We start from the raw sequence: 18,305 nt of genomic DNA on the forward strand, positions 1-18,305 counted from the left end.
CATAAAACTGCTAATAACGTACAATAACTAGCATCATTAAATTGGAAATCTGGGACATGGTAATCCATGTACTGAGTCCACACAACCATCAGCTGGCTGTCAGCAGCATCCAACCCGATCAAGCAGAAACTTCTTCAAGAGTGGTCCATTCACGGAAGTGGTATCAGGGCAAGTAGTACATTGCTTAGGATGCCCTGTGTGTGTCAGGGCGAATTACTGAGCGGCACAATGGCACAGCTGCTGCCTCAGAGCTCCAATGATGCAGATTCAATTCTCACCTTCAGTGGAGTTTGCAGATTCCCCCTGTGAAGTGCTGGTTGGTTGGTTCATTGGGCACTTTAAATTGTCCTGAGTGTAGGCAGGTGCTAGAATCAGGTGCAGTTGATGAGAATATGGAGAGAATAGATTACTCAGGAAAACTAGTCAGGGAATATGATTACTCTTGGGTCAGAAAACACTCAGTGAGACAAAATCAATTTTTCTGTATCATCAGAAAATATGACTGGAAAGAAAGAATACTGAACACAAAAGACTGAGGACAAATATATAGCAATATTTAATCTAGAAGTTTTAATTTGAAAGGAAAGGGGTGAGGAAGTTTCTCCATCGCCACCACAGCTGTTGTCAGGATGAGGCTTTCTATTCTAGAACATTTGAGATGTTCTCATTTTTTTCAAAGAACAGGATTCCTTTCCATCACCACTGATGCTGTCCTCACCCGCATCCCACACAAAATGCTGGAGGAACTTAGCAGGTCAGGCAGTATCAATGGAAAAAAGTACAGTTGACGTTTCGGGCCGAAACGTTAAACTGTACTCTTTTCCATAGATGCTGCCTGGCCTTCTGAGTTCCCCAAGCATTTTGTATGTGCTGCTCGGACCTCCAGCATCTGCAGATTTTCTCTTGCTCCTCACCTGCATCCCCTCCATTTCCCACACATCTACTCCCAGCCCATCCTCCTGCTGTCATAACAGGGATAGGGTTCCCCGTCCTTACCTACCACCACATGAGCCTACATGTCCTGGCACATTACTCTCTGTAACTTCTGCCATCTCCAAAGGGATCATACTAGTGAGCATATCTTTCCCTACCCTTTCTTCTCTACTTTCTGGAGGAATTTCTCTCGACGGACTGCATAGTCCTCTCGTCTACGCTCACTGATCTCCCTCCTGGCATTTATTCCTGCAAGCATGACAAGTGATACATCTGCCCTTACATGTCCTCCCTCATTCATGTCCCCAAATAGTCCTTCCAGTTGAGCCAACACTTCACTTTCAGGTATGTACAGGTCATCTATTGTATCCGGTGCTCCAGGTGTGTACTCCTCTACGTCAATGAGATCCGTTGTAGACTGGGGGACCACTTTGTCGAGCACTTTTGCTTTACCCAGTGCAAAAGGCAGGGTCTCCTGGTAGATACCCATTTCAATTTGACTTCCCAATCTGCCCCTTGTAAGGCATGAAAATGCCCGACGCAGGCCTCTCATGACCTGAGTCGACGTTCCCCATCCCATTCCAATTTTGACATGTCTGTGGCATCCTCAAATGTCGCGATGAAGTCAAAATCAGGTTGGAGGAACAATACCTCATATTCTGTCTGGGTAGCTTCCAACCTGAAGGTATGAACATCAATTTCTCCATCGTCCTGTACAGTTGAAGTTTGATTATCATTCAACCATACATGAATACAGCCAAACAAAACAGCGTTTCTCTGAGGCCAAGGTACAATGCACATTACCAACAACACATAGCACATAGCAAAAATAGCACATATGGTTATGATTTCAGAAGAAAGCACACAGGCGAAATAAAGAAAATAATATAGTCCAAGTCCCTGAATGGCTCCCTGGTCCTTCCGCCAAACACGGGACGACAGCACCAAGCAAACACTGAAGGACAGCACTATGCAAATGTCTCCCCCTTCTCTCTTTCTCTCTTTCTCTATTTCCAATTCTGGTTACTTTCGCATCCTTTCTCTTCTGCTCAGCTGCCCATCACTTCCCTCTGGTCCTCCCCCTTCCCTTTCTTCCACAGTCCACTGTCCTTTCCTATCATATTCCTTTTACGTCAGCTCTTTATCTCTCCCACCAACTTCTTATTTCATCCCCCTCTCCCACCCACACACCTTCCCTCTCACCTATCACCTGCCAGCTTGTTCTCCTTCCCCTCTCCCCACCTTCTTATTCTGGCTTCTGCCCCCTTTCCATCCAGTCCTGATGAAGGGTCTTGGCCAGAAACATCAACTACTTATTCCCCTCCATAGATGCTGCCTGGCTTGCTGAGCTCCTCCAGCATTTTGTTTGTTTTGCTCAAGTTTTCCAGCAATGGCAAAATCTCTTCTGTTGTTTTAAAAATGATTGCTTTGGACATAAAGGGAGAAAACAGGTCTAAAAGAGAGCAATTGAGAACAGCAGAGAATTTTTGAAACTAAAAAAGATACTGATGAACACTAATACGTGACAACTGACACCTTCTTATGCAAGAAACAATGATCTGCTAATAACACAATGTGTTATACAACTAAATTAGTAGCTGATTGCAAAGTGAGGAGATTTCTGAAAGGCACAGAGCTCGAGATGAAATTGTTCCTGTAAATAGCTGAGTTGGTAATCGAGTTTCATTGAATATATTTATTCCAATTAAATGAACCATTTTTCATTAGTGTTACCAAAACCAGCTTATGTAACTACTATTGTGTTAAAGTGTATTTCAAATTCTGTTTTAACAGCTGCATCAGCTCCAAATGAAATGAACAGAATTTCTGAAAGGTAAATAAATAATCGGTGGTGTAATTTTCATAATGCAGTTTCTTTTTCTGAAAAATAAATTGTAATGTACCTCTCCTTTGAGGCTTTGTACCTTTTCCTCCTCTGTAGCCAACTTTAATTGAAGATCTTTGACTTGAGACTTCTCTTTCATTAGCTCCAAGCAGATATTATAATATTTGTTTTGCAGATATGCAATCTCTTCTTCCTTAATCTGTGGAGGCACCAAAATATTCTAGTTACTTTAACGAGAACGTATTAGGACATAACATATTTGGCAGCCTTGTAGTATTTGTGATCAAAATATATTTATTAATTATTTGCAACAATAGTAACATAGGTAAATATGGATGTTATAATTGAAAAAGTACTAACTGACTTCTTGAGTCCCAATCACCACTGGTAATCCTTTTCTGATAGACAGTAGTAATAGGAACTGCACACATCAAAGTTGCTGGTGAATGCAGCAGGCCAGGCAGCATCTCTAGGAAGAGGTACAGTCGACGTTCGGGCCGAGACCCTCCGTCAGGACTAACTGAAAGAAGGGTCTCGGCCCGAAACGTCGACTGTACCTCTTCCTAGAGATGCTGCCTGTCCTGCTGCGTTCACCAGCAACTTTTATGTGTATTGCTTGAAATTCCAGCATCTGCAGATTTCCTCGTGTTTGAGTAAGAGGAACCGAACTGATTAAGACTGCTTGTTAAGTGATTTAATTAGTGGAGGGAAAAGCAAAGATGTCATAGCAGTAGATGTTGGCCTTCAGTAGATAATATTGGCACATACAGTTAAGAATGAGAAATAGTTTTGATCAACATTTAGTCTTGGGACACATGATCTGAAATATTAGTTTTGTGTAAATTATGGACTCATGATCTTCCAATGCACTTTCCTCAACTGGGCATGGTCTGTGCTGGCACTTTGAAGAAGGAACAGAACACTGCTTACCTTCACTGTAAGAAAATAGACAAAATGTATTTCAAGAATTTCCAGGCTTTCACTGTGCACATTTTTTTGCCAGAGAGCAGGTTGAGCTCAGCCTCTCAACCTGTTGCCTACAAGCTGCTGTTTGGCTAAATGAGGCTAGAGTGGCTTTGGTTAATAGCACAGTACAGGCCCTTAGGCCCACAACGTTGTTCTGACCTCTTCACCTACTCTAAGATCAACTTAACCCTTCCCTCCTTTATAACCCTCCATCTATTCTCCCATCCATGTGCCTAACTAAGAGTTTCTTAGATACCTCTAATGCATCTGTCTCTACCACCACCCCAGGCAGGTGAGGAGTAAAGGCAAAGAAGGCTGTATAGAAACATAGAAAACCTACAGCACAATACGAGCTCTTTGGCCCACAAAGCTGGGCCGATCATGTCCTTACCTTAGAACTATCTAGGCTTACCCATAGCTCTCAATTTTTCTAAGCTCCATGTACCCATCCAGGAGTCTCTTAAAAGACCCTATTGTTTCCGCCTCCACCACCGCCGCTGGCAGCCCATTCCACACACTCACCACTCTCTGCGTAAAAAACACCCCTGACATCTCCTCTGTACCTACTTCCATGCACCTTGATACTATGCCCTCTCATGCTAGCCATTTCAGCCCTGGGAAAAAGCCTCCGACTAACCACACGATCAATGCCTCTCATTATCTTATACACCTCTATCAGATCACCTCTCATCGTCCATCACTCCAAGGAGAAAAGGCCGAGTTTACTCAACCTATTCTCATAAGGCATGCTCTCCAATCCAGGCAACATCCTTGTAAATCTCCTCTGCACCCTTTCTATGGTTTCCACATCCTTCCTTTAGTGAGTCGACCAGAATTGAGAACAGTACTCCAAGTGGGGTCTGACCAGGGTCCTATATAGCTGTAACATTACCTCTCAGCTCTTAGACTCAATCCCACGATTGATGAAGGCCAATGCACCATATGCCTTCTTAACCACAGAGTCAACCTGCACAGCAGCTTTGAGTGTCCTACGGACTTGGACCCCAAGATCCCTTTGATCCTCCACACTGCCAAGAGTCTTGCCATTAATGCTATATTCTGCCACCATATTTGACCAACCATAATGAACACCTCACATGTATCTGGGTTGAACTCCATCTGCCACCTCTCGGTCCAGTTTTGCATCCTATCAATATCCCGCTGTAACCTTTGACAGCCTTCCACACTATCCACAACACCCCCAACCTTTGTGTCATCAGCAAATTTACTAACCCATTCCTCCACTTCCTCATCCAAGTCATTTATAAAAATCTCAAGGAGTAGGGGTCCCAGAACAGATCCCTGAGGCAAACCACTGGTCACTGACCTCCATGCAGAATATGACCCGTCTACAACCACTCTTCGCCTACTGTGGGCAAGCCAGTTTTGGATCCACAAAGCAATGTCCCCTTGGATCCTATGCCTCCTTATTTTCTGCATAAGCCTTGCATGGGTACCTTATCAAATACCTTCTTATTCATCTTGTTGATTAGTTTAATCCCAACAAAAATATGCTGTAAGAAAGATTGAGGAAAGCGTTGATTGACTCCAAAGTGAACTGTGAATGGATCAGTGCTGGACCTGCTGGTTTGAATCACAGCCTTCACAAGATCACAAGACAAAGGAGCGGAAGTAGGCCATTCGGCCCATCGAGTCTTCTCCGCAGCTTCCCCATGAGCTAAACTATTCACCCATCTAGTTCCAATTTCCGGCTTTTTCCCCATATCCCTTGATACCCTGACTAATTAGATACCTGTCAAACTCCTCCTTAAATGCCCTCAATGATCGGGCCACCACAGCCATATGTGCCAACGAATTCCACAAATCCACGACCCTCTGGCTAAAAAAATTTCTCCTCATCTCTGTTTTAACTGGGTACCCTCTAATTCTAAGCCTGCATGCCATCATGAAGCAGACATAGATGGAGGGAAATTCTGATGGTAGTCAAACCTGGGAAATATTCTATACAGTCCCTTTTCATCAATAGAGTGAAAAAAATTTGCTCTCTGCAACTTAAAAAAAAATGGTTAGCAATGATTATCATTCCTACTGCAGCTCTTAATGGACGGAATCCATACTCTGATCCTGGGAGCAGCTTATAAACTGCTGGGTGGAGGCAACTGGAGAGCATCCTGCCAGTGACTTCCTATTCAGCAACCAAAATGTGTTCTCAATGCTTTTCTCCACCTGCTCCGGACAGATGGGTGGTACCTTGCTGGGTCAAAGTCAGGAGAATGTGAAATCTGGCGCAGCTTGCATGGTAACTTTTCAATATTCTAAAACCAGATAATAAAAAGTCAAAAGACAGTACTTAAGTCAGTATATGGCAATGAACTGGTGCGTACTGTTTCATGAACACAACACACATATTTATAGAAATGATCTTGCTGTTTTGATATCTGTCTGAAATTGAACAACTGATTTTTTTTAGAACTAATTGTATTTATGGGTTTAAACAGTGGACAGGATTTTAGTGCATGTACTGTCAAATAAAGAACTTGAAATTTTACCAACAGATTCACAACACCAGTTTTGCCAGTTTACCTGCTGTTGGGACTCCACTTAAGAATCAGAATTAGGTTTATTAACAATGACATATTTACTTATCATTTATTTAGCACGGAACTGGCCTTTTTGGCCAATTTATCATTTATTTAGCACAGAACTGGCCTCTTTGGCCAATCAAGTTGCACTGCCCAGCAACCCACCCATTTAACCCTTGCCTAATCACAGGACAATTTACAATGACCAATTAACCTACTAACTGGTATGTCTTTGGAATGTCGAAGGAAAGCTGAGCACCTGGAGGAAACTCACATGTTCACAGACACTCTCAGCTGCCTCGCGAAAACAGCCAATACATCCTATCCTCGTTATACGCGTCTTCAGACTATGTGGATTCACAGTTACGTGAGGAACCTATTTCTACCAAGGTCTCGTTACATGCATTCAAAATTCAGTTATGCAAGGAGCACTGCCTTCCTGCCAATACAAGTCACGTGTGCACACCCCACAGTCTAACTGTTGGGATGAGAAGCACCGCTTTCCCGCCAATACAAGTCAGGTGCGCGCACCTCACAATCTCACTCCCGCCACTCTCACATTGGTTTTGGCAACGTGTGGATGCGCCATCTTAAACTTCTGTTGGTTTTACCTACGGTGCAGTGATTTTGTGCTTGAAATACTTAACTATGCCTCCTAAGCATCCGATGTCATGTCTTGGGCCGTCAGCCGAGCAGCAGAGAACCACTTTAACACTTGAAAAAAAGTTGGAAATTATAAACAGCGTGGCATCTACTGCCAGGAACAGAATCTTGCCTTTAAAGTTCTTTTGTTGCTTGACAATGCGCCAGCCCATCCTAAACATTTGGACAGCATTCATCCTAACATAACAGTGCGTTTCCTGCTGCCTAACACAACATCGCTGATTCAACCACTCAACCGGTGTAATCCACATTCAAGGCGTACGTTTTTTTTTACGGCGAACTATCTCTCAGATGCTGCAAACAACAGATGATTTTGAAAATCCCGGGAGTTTACCAACGGTGAGGGAATGGTGGAAGTCGGAACACAAATGGCAATGGACATGGATCCACGTTTAGAACGGAGTCAGCATTTCAGTCGTTCCCTGCCGTCAACCCTTCTTCCCTACAAGCAAATTTACGCTGAAAAACAAAATGCTGCTAAGCAAACAACCATCACCACTTTATGCAAATCGCTGTAGTCTTTCTGCTGCCGGCAGTTCTAAGAGTTTTGTGAGTCTTCCTTCACCCCTTGCTGTGCTTGATATTATCCTGATGACCACAACCATCCACCTTATCCATGTAAACACAAAATAATCTGTAGATGCTGTGATCAAAGCAACACTTTCAGTACGCTGGATGGACTCAGCAGGTCAGGCAGCATCAGTCAGAAACGATCAGTCGACGTTTCGGGCTGGAACCCTTCGTCAGGCCTGAAGAATGAAAGATCGGGAAGGATTTGAAGAATGCTTGTAGCTTCAGTTGAAAGATCCGTGTAAACCTGCCCGACACCACAACAACCTCTCATCTCCTGGAGCGAACACACCTGCCGCCGTTGGTGAGTACTGTACACCAGAGGATGTTAACTTTCTATGATTTATTACATTGAATATTACCTTAAATTGATTAAATATAATACAAATATTGTCTTGTAGTTCTGCTTTTGTGTTGTATTGGTATAAAAATGTGAATAAGTTACAGGTAAAACATATTTAGGAAGCCCTCTGGAACGCATCCCTATTTTCTCCATTTAAATAATTATTCACATTATGCGATTTCACATTATGTGTCAACTTCGAGGAACGTATCCCTCGCATATAACGAGGATAGGGTGTATAATCAAGGACCCTTCCTATCCCAGTCATTCTTTCTTCTCCCCTTTCTCAATGGCTAGAAATATCAAAGCTTGAAAGCACATACCAACAGACTCAACATCTTCTACCCTGCTGTTATCAGACTCTTGATCAGACCTCTCACGCTAAACTCTTGACCTCTTTATCTTGCTCAAACTTGCCCCTGCACTTTGATAGTTTACACTTTCTTTGTAGTCATGATTCTATATTCTTCATTCTGTGTTTTGTTTTACCAGCTCAGCAAACTCACAGTATGTATGTACGGCATGATCTGACTAGATGGCACACAAACATATAAGGAATTGGAATAGCTGCTTTTGTACAAGCATACTAAGTGGATGGTTTTATTCCCATTTTGGGGAATGATAGTCAACTCGGCATAAACAATCATATTAATGCAAAATAGTCAGAAGATGGGCTCATGAGTAAATGGACAATCTTTCAGGAAAAAGACAGGTGCAGATTCCGTGAGCATTCCCTCTGGATTAAAGTTGTATGAGCAGTTTTCCAATCGAAGTCAGTCATTTTATGAAATCACTAACAGTATAAGAGAGACCTGCTAACTTCATTGAGATGCTTATTGTTAAAGATACATTGCTGACTCTGAGCAACTGACTATTTTGGAACTGTTGATGATTAGAAGAAATTGAAGATCTCTTCTTGACAGCTAATTAAATCTGCACTGCATCTTCTTTCTGTGATATTATACAGAGCTGACGCCGTCAGCAGAATTCCTATGGGCACATGTCTTTATTTGTAATTTCTGGAGTAGGATCATCAAAGGAAAAATGCCAGGCAAGTGCAGTCACACCTTAAAGACATTTCATTTTGAATCACCTTTGTGCTGCCACTTGTGTGTACGTGAGCTGCTCTCATGTGTCAGAACACATGAAAGATCTCCAGAGGCACAGTTTTGCAGCAGATTTGCAAGATCAGTTAGAATCATTGAAGCAGTAGGGCAAAGAACAAGGGCAGCCATTGGCCTATTGAGTCTGTGTTGCCTCATTATGGAGCAACATCTCTATCCATTTCCCCAAAAGATTTTCTTTCAGCGCTGATCCAAATCCCTTTGGATAGCACTGAGTGTATGTTTCCACCACAGCCACAGACATTGAGACCAGATTATAACTGCTCTGCAGAAAAGTGTTCTATCTCACATTCCCTTGAATGTTTTGACCATCACTTTAAACTAGGGTCACTTAGTAACTGAATCATGTGCTACTAGATAAAGCTTTTATTTCACAAATCCAGAGAAGGGTGGAGATAGAGTTGCAACTTTGATGATATTGGTGCCAGAGCACTGGAAGGTGGGCAATGTAGTACACAATGCAGTGTGCTTAGACCCCTGCTTGACTTGCTTTATATTTTTGACTGTGAGGCTAAACACAGCTCTGATGCCTTATTTAAGTTTGCTGATGACACCACTGTTGTTTGCCGAATCAAAGGTGGTGACGAATCAGTATATAAGAGGGAGACTGAAAATCTGAGTGGTGCCACAACAACAACATCTCTCTCAATGACACCAAGACCAAGGAGTTGATTATTGACTTCAGGAGGAGGGAACCAGGGGTGCATGAGCCAGTCCTTATCAAGAGATGGAAAGGGTCAGCAATAAGCTCATAATCACACATCACATAAGCGCCAATATGAAGAAAGCTGTCAATTTCCTAGAAATTAGCGAAGATTCAGCATAATATCTGAAACTTTGGCAACTTCTATACGTAGATGTGTGATGGAGAGTATATTGACTGGTTGCATGAATGGAAAATCCTCCAAAAAGTAGTGGATACTGCCCAATCCATCATGGGTGAAGCCTCCCCCACCGTTAAGCACATCTATATGGATCACTTTCATAGGAAAGCAGCATCCATCATCAAGGAGCCCACCACCCAGGGCATGCTGTCTTCTCATTCCGTCCATCAGGAAGAAGATATAGGAGCTTCCGAACCCATACACCAGGTTCAAGAACAGTTATTACTTGTCAACCACCAGGTTCTTGAACCAGAGTGGATAACTTCAATCAACCTCACTCAGCCCATCACTGAACTGTTCCCAGAACTTATGGATTCACTTTTAAGGACTCTTCATCTCATGTTCTTGATACTTATTGCTTGCTTGCTTGCTTGCTTACTTACTTCCTTACTTATTTATTTATTTATCTTTTATATTTGCAGTTTCTTAGCATGAAATTAAAAATGACAAGTTATCAGGAATTTGTTGAAGATATAATTAATTAGGATGATTAAGATGATACTGGGCTTAGAAAGCTTTGCACAACTCCAAACGAAAATGCTGTGATTTGAAAAATTACATAACCTGTACACTTTTCTGTTGTGAAATTCAACTCTTAATGCTTTAGCATAACTTTTGTTTTTTCGTAGCATATTTTTTCCTGATGTAAAGCTTCCCAAGTGATGACAATAGTGCAACATGCAAAATGTATTGCTAGCGAAACCATTGATCTGAAAAACAACTGCTTCTGTTTACTTGTTGAACAACAATATTTTATTAACACTGATTTCCGCTGGAACTGTGCCCACTAAAGGACCAACATTCAAACTCTGTTTGCCCTCAACGAGATCTCTGACGTACAATGCAATCTCATTTATGCACCTGAACTGTTTTACCCATTGATGCCAGGGCCACCTCAGTACCCCAGCTTCTGCTACCGTTATATCAATATAAAAGGAGGAGGCTTCATCACTGTTCCTTCAGCTTAAGAGACTTGACACTGTGGGCACAGTCAATGTCTACACGGCTGTCTTCCCCAGACAGGCATAGATATCTTCACAGAGGTGTCCCTCCCCACGTCCTGTTAGATCTTTGTTATCCTCATGTTTCCTGCAGGCAATGGTCTCTGCCTGACTCCAATGGATCAGTCTCCCTCACCCCTTCTCTCCTCACCTCCAGCATCCATTCATTCAGTTGTGATTCACCACAGTATCTGGAGCAGTGCTGTTTGTACCGTGTTATGTCCCTTTCAGAACAGCTTTTGTTAATTAATGGCTTAGACCTGAGAAAACAGGGCACAATTTTAAAGAGCCCGCTATTCAGAGTTCAGAGATCAATCCTGGCGTTCTTTGTAAGGAATTTCTGTACGTCCTTCCTGTGGAATGTGTGGGTTTTATCAGGGTCCTCTGGTTTCTTCCCACAGTCTAAAGATGTACCAGGTAGGTTAAGTATTCATTGTAAATTCTCCCATGATTAGGTTAGGGTTAAATTGGAGCTGTTGGGGGTTGCTAGGCAGTGTGGGCCAAAGGGTCAAAATAACCTATTCTGTGCTCTATCCCTAAATAATTAAATTTTGTTGGGAAGAATAAGGATAGATAATACAATAAAAATAGAATTCTAACAGAAAGACCTGGATGCATATGTACAAAAATCTTTGAAGATGGTAATAGATTGATAAAGTACAAACGTAGATGGAAAAAAGGGAATTCTGGGGTTTTAATAAAAACCTTTTATAAGAGAAAAGAAAGGGAACTAGGTTAAACCTTTATAACATCCTGGGTTGGCATTACTGAGGTATCACGTTTATTTCTGAAGACTGTGCTTCAAGAAGGCTGTGAAGATTTAGTAAAGGTGCAGGAATAGATCCATCATTTAATTATGTGGGTGGAAGAAGTAGGTGGGATATTCTCCTTTAAAAAGCCTTGATAGATGTGTTCTATCAAGAAAAATCTAAAACCAAGTGAATAGAGAGAACCTGTTCCCAATGGAGGATCATTATAATGCATACAGATACTAATTGGTTAGGATAACCATAAACCATATGATGTTTATTTGTCAGTGATGTTTTAACACAGTTTTAGCTGTGTTAAAACATCACTGACAAATAAACATCATATCTATCTGGGTTTCTCAACATTAATCAAGTCCTTCAGCCTGTACACCTACACATTAATATGCATTCCAAAGATTTGACAAAGAAATTACTATTTGACCTTTGCAACTCTATCACTCTTTATTTGCGTTTCCCTTTAAATTATCCTTGAAATTGCCATGTTAACACTATGTTAGTTGTGACTGTGTCACAGATGTAGCTCTCCTATACTTTCAGCAGGCTTTTCCTCAACCAGCATTCTTCTGATCATTTGCATATTCTTTTTTTTCCCCTCTGCTACAAAATCACAGCCAGCTTTAACCCTTTACAGAGTCCTGACTGGTCTGATTTTGCTACTGGCTTCCAAGCAGCATTTGGTTTTATTCTCTGTGCACTAGTTATCATGGACATGTGATATTAGTGGAAATGGATGAAGGGCCAAAGAGGAAAAACATAGTTAGTCATCATCTCCCGAGCTGACATTTCTTCTGTTAAACCTGGAAATTCTCACATTGATCCTCCCTGTGTACAATTGGTGTTACTTGGACATCTGTGTAAAGATAAACATGAGGAATTCTTCAGATGCTGGAAACCTAAAGCAACACATACAAAATGCTGGAGGAACTCAGCAGATCAGTCAGCATCCATGGAAATAAAGGGCTGGGGAGGATGGAATCTGATAGGAGATAAGAGCAGACCATAGGAGAAGGAAGGAGGAGAGGCATCGGGGGAGGTGATAGGCAACTAAGAAGAGGTAAGAGGCAGGAGTAGGGAACAGAAGAAAAGAGCAGGGTGGGGGATTTTCTTTTAAACCAGAAGGAGAAATTAATAGTCATGCCATCAGGTCAGAGGCTACCCAGACAGAAACAAAGTGTGGCTCCTTCACCCTGAGGGTGGCACAAAGGAAGGCCGTGGCCCAACATGTCAGAACAGAAATTAAAATGTTTGGCTCTTGTGAAGTTCCGCTTTTGGCGGATGGATCAGAGATGTTCGACGAAGGGGTTCCCTGCGTCAGGAGCACTGGAGCACTGGACACAATAGGCAACCCCAGCATTATCTATAGTAACTCACTTCTCCTCATATCACCAGTCCCATGCTTTATTGTTTACAGAATTGATTAAAAACTTGACAAAATGTTTAAAACACTAAATAGCTTTATAAGATGGCAGAGTAACATCAATCTTCAGGTGTGGCAAGTAAACCTATATCATAGTATTTTTGTTGGCACATCTTGTGTGTCCAGGCTCTGAAAACCTTCGCCTATCAGCGGTCGGGAATGTACAAGGACATCTTTAATCTCTCACTGCTGCAGTCGGAGGTTCCCACCTGCTTCAGAAGTGTGACAATCATACCAGTGCCCAAAAAGAGCTTGGTAAGCTGTCTCAATGACTATTAGCCAGTGGCACTCACATTTACTGTGATGAATTGCTTTGAAAGGTTGGTCATGGCAACTTCTGCCTAAGCAATAACCCAGACCTGCTGCAATTTGTCTATCGCCACAATTGGTCTACAGCGGACGCAATCTCAATGGCTCTTCCCTTGTCCTTGGATCATCTGGACAATAGCAATACTTGCAAAAGGCTGCTGTTTATTGGCTGCACTCCAGCATTCAGCACAGCCATAACCTGAGTTCTAATCAAGCATCTCCAAAACGTAGGTCTCTGCAACTGAATCTTTGACCTCCTCACCAGAAGACCACTTAAATAATTTCTCCTCCTCACTGATAATCAACACTGGTGCACCTCTAGGATGCATGTTTAACCCACTGCTCTACTCTCTCTACACCCACGACTGTGTGGCTAGACACAGCTCAAACACCAGCTATAAATTTGCCAACAACACAGCTAATGTTGGCATAATCTTGGATAGTGATGAGGAGGTGTACAGGAGTGAGATAGATCAGCTGGTTGATTGGGGTTGCAGCAACAACCTTACACTCAACGTCAGTAAGACCAGTAAATTCACTGTGGACCAGGAAAGGGAAGTCGAGAGAACACATACCAGTCCTCATTGAGGGATCAGAATTGGAAAGGGGGAGCAGTTTCAAGTTCCTGGGTGTCAACATCTCTGAGGATCTATTCTGGACCCAACATATTGATGCAATTACAAAGAAGGTACAACAAAGCAGCTATATTACATTAGGAGTTTGTGAAAAATTGGTAAAGACACTTGCAAATTTCTACATATGTACCATGGAAAGCATTCTAACTGATGCATCATTGTCTTGCATGGCAGTGCCACTGTATGAAATATGAAAAAGCTGCAGAAAGTTGTAAACTTAGCTAGTTCCATCATGGGGACCAGTTACTCAGCATGCAGGACACCTTCAAAAGGTAATGTCTCAAAAAAGCGCCATCCATCAATAAGGACCCCCATCATCCACGACGTACGCTCTACTTAATGCTACCATCAAGGTGGTGGTACAGGACCCCGAAGGCACACACTCAACATTTCAGGAACAGCATCTCCCCCTCTGCCATCAGATTTCTGAATGAAGAATGAACTATCTCAATACACTATCTCAGTATTTTTTCCTTCTCATTTTGCACTACGTATTTAATATATTTTAAATATGTACTTCATATTTTAATTTATAATTTTTATTACTATATGTTGCTACATACTGCCTCTACAAACTACAAATTTCATAATGTATGCCGGTGATATTAAACCTGATTCTGATTCTGTTGTGGTGCCTATACTTGGGATAGGTGTGCAGTGAAGTTCAGGAAAAATGAATAGAAGTTAGTCCTGGATAATTAACAATTTTTGAATACATCAGTGGGTTTTTAAGGATTGCCAGTTTCTTCTGGAAAGTCATGTTAGTACCACGTAAGACCAATGATTGACAATGATAGATATTACCAATGCATTTTATTGAACTTATTGCTCTAAATTTAGCAGAAATTAAAAGGAAACTCAGCTTTTCACAATTATAAAAAACATTGTTGCATATTTATGTGCAGAGGGACCCTTATATTACATAATTCTATTACTCAGATACTATAATGTTACAGCTTCCCAACTAAAAATTGTCTCCAAAAATTTAGTCTCTTAAAAAGAACAGTCCTAATTTTCAATGTTTCTTTCAATATAGCCTATCATAAACAAATTGCTTACTATTTATTAGGAATGAACTTCTCTATCACTGAATTTGTAATATTATGTTTATTCTAAGTATTTAATGCAAAATGACTTACAGTTATCAGAGCAGGCTGTAATTATTAGCCAATCAACATTGCCTCATGAAATATTTGGGTGTTATTTGTGTGAACTACTGGACACAATCTCTCTCATAGGTAGTAGCTCATGGCTAGGTAGCCACACAGGCTCTAGTTGGTGGGGGGCAGGGAAGAGGGTGAGTTCTGAGGTAACTAATAAGCCAATTGTGGAATTTTCCTTTTATCTCCTTTCTCCATAAAAGTGGGAGATGGAAATTGAATTGGGATTGGAGTTGGTTTATTATTGTCACATGTATCTATTCAGTGAGAAGCTTGTCTTGTATACAGTTCATACAGATCAAATCATTACACAGTGTACTTAGGCAGAACAAAGTAAAACAATAACAATGCACAATAAAGCATAACAGCTGCAGAGAAAGGGTAAACATAAGGTACAAAATCATAATGAGGTTGATTGTGAGGTTAAAAATCCACTTTATCGTATCAGGGAACCATTTAATGGTTTTATTACAGCAGGGTAGAAGCTGTCCTTGAGCCCAGTGGTATGTGCTCTCAGGCTTCTGTATCTTCTGCCTAATGGGAGAGGGGAGAAGACAGAGTTTCTGGGGATGGGGAGGGACTTTGATTATGTTGGCTGCTTTAGTGAGGCAGCGAGGAGTATTGACAGAGTCCATGGAGGCGAGTTCTCAGATGGTTATTTCGTGGGAGAGAATCAGAAAGAAAGGAATGTGAACACAAGGATGAACACTGTAAATTGGAGATATGGTGAATGATATTTTATCAGTGTTCATGACTATGATATAACATATTGACTATGAGTTGATCAGAGAATAGAACTCAAAGGTTAGAGTCCAAGCAGCAGGGTGGAACCAAAGCAGATCTTGAGAATGTTATAATAATTGAACTGAAATTATAAAAGAATGGGTAGCAGCAAATGGGTTGAGGTAAAGCAGAGACTAATATTACAGGTCAGGAATTCAACAATATTACTGATGGAAAGAATACAAGATTCAGCTTAATCATTCATTTCTAAAATATGTATTGCAGCTATATTTCGTATGTCTATACTGAATGGGATTAACAGCCTGAGAATGGAATTTGTAGTGAGAGTGGAAGTCAAAAGGTTGGTCTTCACAATGTTTCGTTACAGGTAATTTTTAGCTAGAAAGTTAGAGAGGCAGTTTGCAATGCAAAAAAATAATCAAACTGCTGGGGGAACTCAGTGGGTCAGGCAGCATGTCTGGAGGCAGAGGGATCACTGATAATTTTGGTCAAGACTTTGCATCAGGATCTGATAAAGGGCCTTGATCTGAAACATCAACTCCACAGACAAATCCTGACCTACTATCATAAGGCGGTGGCTGGGAACGGACCCAAGTGCAAAACACAGACACTGAAGTACTAGGGACAGGACTAGGATACAGGCTGAGGGCAAGGACATGGACACGAAAACCGGGAACCCGGAACAGGACTGGACAAGAGAGCTAGGAGCCCGGGCTTGGACTCCGAGCCAGAGACTGGACAAGGACCCAGTACCTGGGTCTTGCCTCTGGCTCGGACCCCAGAACTAGGCAAGGACGAGGCTTGGCAGGCAGGCAGGCAGGACGAGGCTGGAGTCTTCAGGCTTGAGGCTAGAGGCGAGGCTTAGCAGGAGGCAGGAGGCTGGAGTCTTCAGGCTAGAGGCTAGAGACGAGGCTTGGCAAGAGGCTGGGGTCTTCAGGCTTGAGGCTAGGCAGGCTCCTCCTGGGCAGGGCGCGGATCACCACCCGACGGAGGCATGGGACGGGAAGGGACAGAACCAACCGCAAGTAACGGTAAGACGGCCTGGCTTACCCGACAGAGGCAAGGGACAGGAAGGGACAGAACCAACCACAGGTAACGGCAAGATGGCCTCGCTTACCCGACGGAGGCAAGGGACAGAATCAACTGCAGGTAATGGCAAGATGGCCTGGCTTACCTGACGGAGGCAAGGGACAGGAAGGGACAGAACCAACTGCAGGTAACGGCAAGACGTCCTGGCTTACCTGGGCGGAGGCAAGGGACAGGAAGGGAGCTAGGTACAGGGTGGCTCCAGGACAAGACTGCAGGCGAGACGAGGCGAGAGTTATCAGCAAGGCAAGGCAAGGCAAGGCTTCAGGCATTGCAAGGAGAGACGAGAACTTCAGGTGAGGTGAGAGTTACCAGCAAGACAAGGCAAGGCTGCTGGCAAAGCAAGGTGAGACCAGAACTTCAGGCAAGGCGAGAGTTATCGGCAAGACAAGGTAGGGCTTCAGGCGATGAAACAGAGGGCAGAGGAAGGGATACAAGGAGTAAGGGCAAGAACAATCCAGCAGCCACACCCTGGTCTCTGATGGTATTTATGCAGCCAGCCCCAACGAGCATCAGCTGGCTCAATTAGAGCTCACCAAGAACAGAAACAGGGTAGACAGGAAAACCTGGAGCAAGGGTCGATGGACCGGACCGTGAACCAGAATATGGACTTCACGGACCGAATCATGACACCTACTGAGTTACTCCATCAGTTTGTTTGTGACATGTCTGTGACACCCCTTTTAATGCAGGTAGTGAAGTGGTCAAAGTCAAGAATGGAAAAGTAAAACCTACACTAGCCAGTATACATGTGATTCAAGATTTAAAATTGTTTAATGTAATTTCCAGTACACAAGTGTAAAAGAGAATGAAATAATTGTTATTCTGGATCTGATGCAGCACAAAAAACATGATAAGATAAAGCACATAATAATAAAAACACACAATAAATATAAATACATAAGGTAGCTTATATACATAGATTGATATTATATCCATAAAGTAACATTAGGCACATGAGCATCTGTAAATAAAGTGACTCTGACAGGAAATGATAAAGTAGATGTGGTGGTGGGGGGGGCGGGGGGGGGGTCTGTTAGTAGACAGAGGTGTTGATCATACTTACTGCTTGGGGAAGGTAACTATTTTTGAGTCTGGTGGCCCTGGCGTGGATGCCACGTAGCTGACTCCCAGTTGGGAGTGAGACAAACAGTCCATGAGCAGGGTTGGTGAAACCCTTCAAGATTTTACTAGCCTTTTGCTGGCACTTTTCCGTATAAGTGTCCTTGATGATGGGTAGGTTGGTGCCAGCGATGCACTGGGTAGTTTGACTGTCTATTATCGAACCTTCCTGTCCACTGCAGTGCACTT

The 18,305-nt window shown here is 42.5% G+C and overlaps 1 protein-coding gene across 12 annotated transcripts in view; it reads right to left on the reverse strand.

Annotated features, from left to right (window-relative positions):
* LOC140195234 (uncharacterized) overlaps positions 1-18,305 on the reverse strand; it is a 665,367-nt gene that overhangs the window by 175,735 nt on the left and 471,327 nt on the right. For 10 of the 12 annotated variants that reach the window (XM_072253281.1, XM_072253262.1, XM_072253330.1 and 7 more), the window contains one exon: positions 2,838-2,978. In XM_072253281.1, the coding sequence (XP_072109382.1) occupies positions 2,838-2,978 (141 nt within the window). The remainder of the gene's footprint in view (positions 1-2,837; positions 2,979-18,305) is intronic. The other 2 variants (XM_072253273.1, XM_072253339.1) reach the window with 1 other exon arrangement.

Source organism: Mobula birostris, chromosome 1, assembly GCF_030028105.1.
Source record: "Mobula birostris isolate sMobBir1 chromosome 1, sMobBir1.hap1, whole genome shotgun sequence".
Lineage (NCBI taxonomy): Eukaryota > Metazoa > Chordata > Chondrichthyes > Myliobatiformes > Myliobatidae > Mobula > Mobula birostris.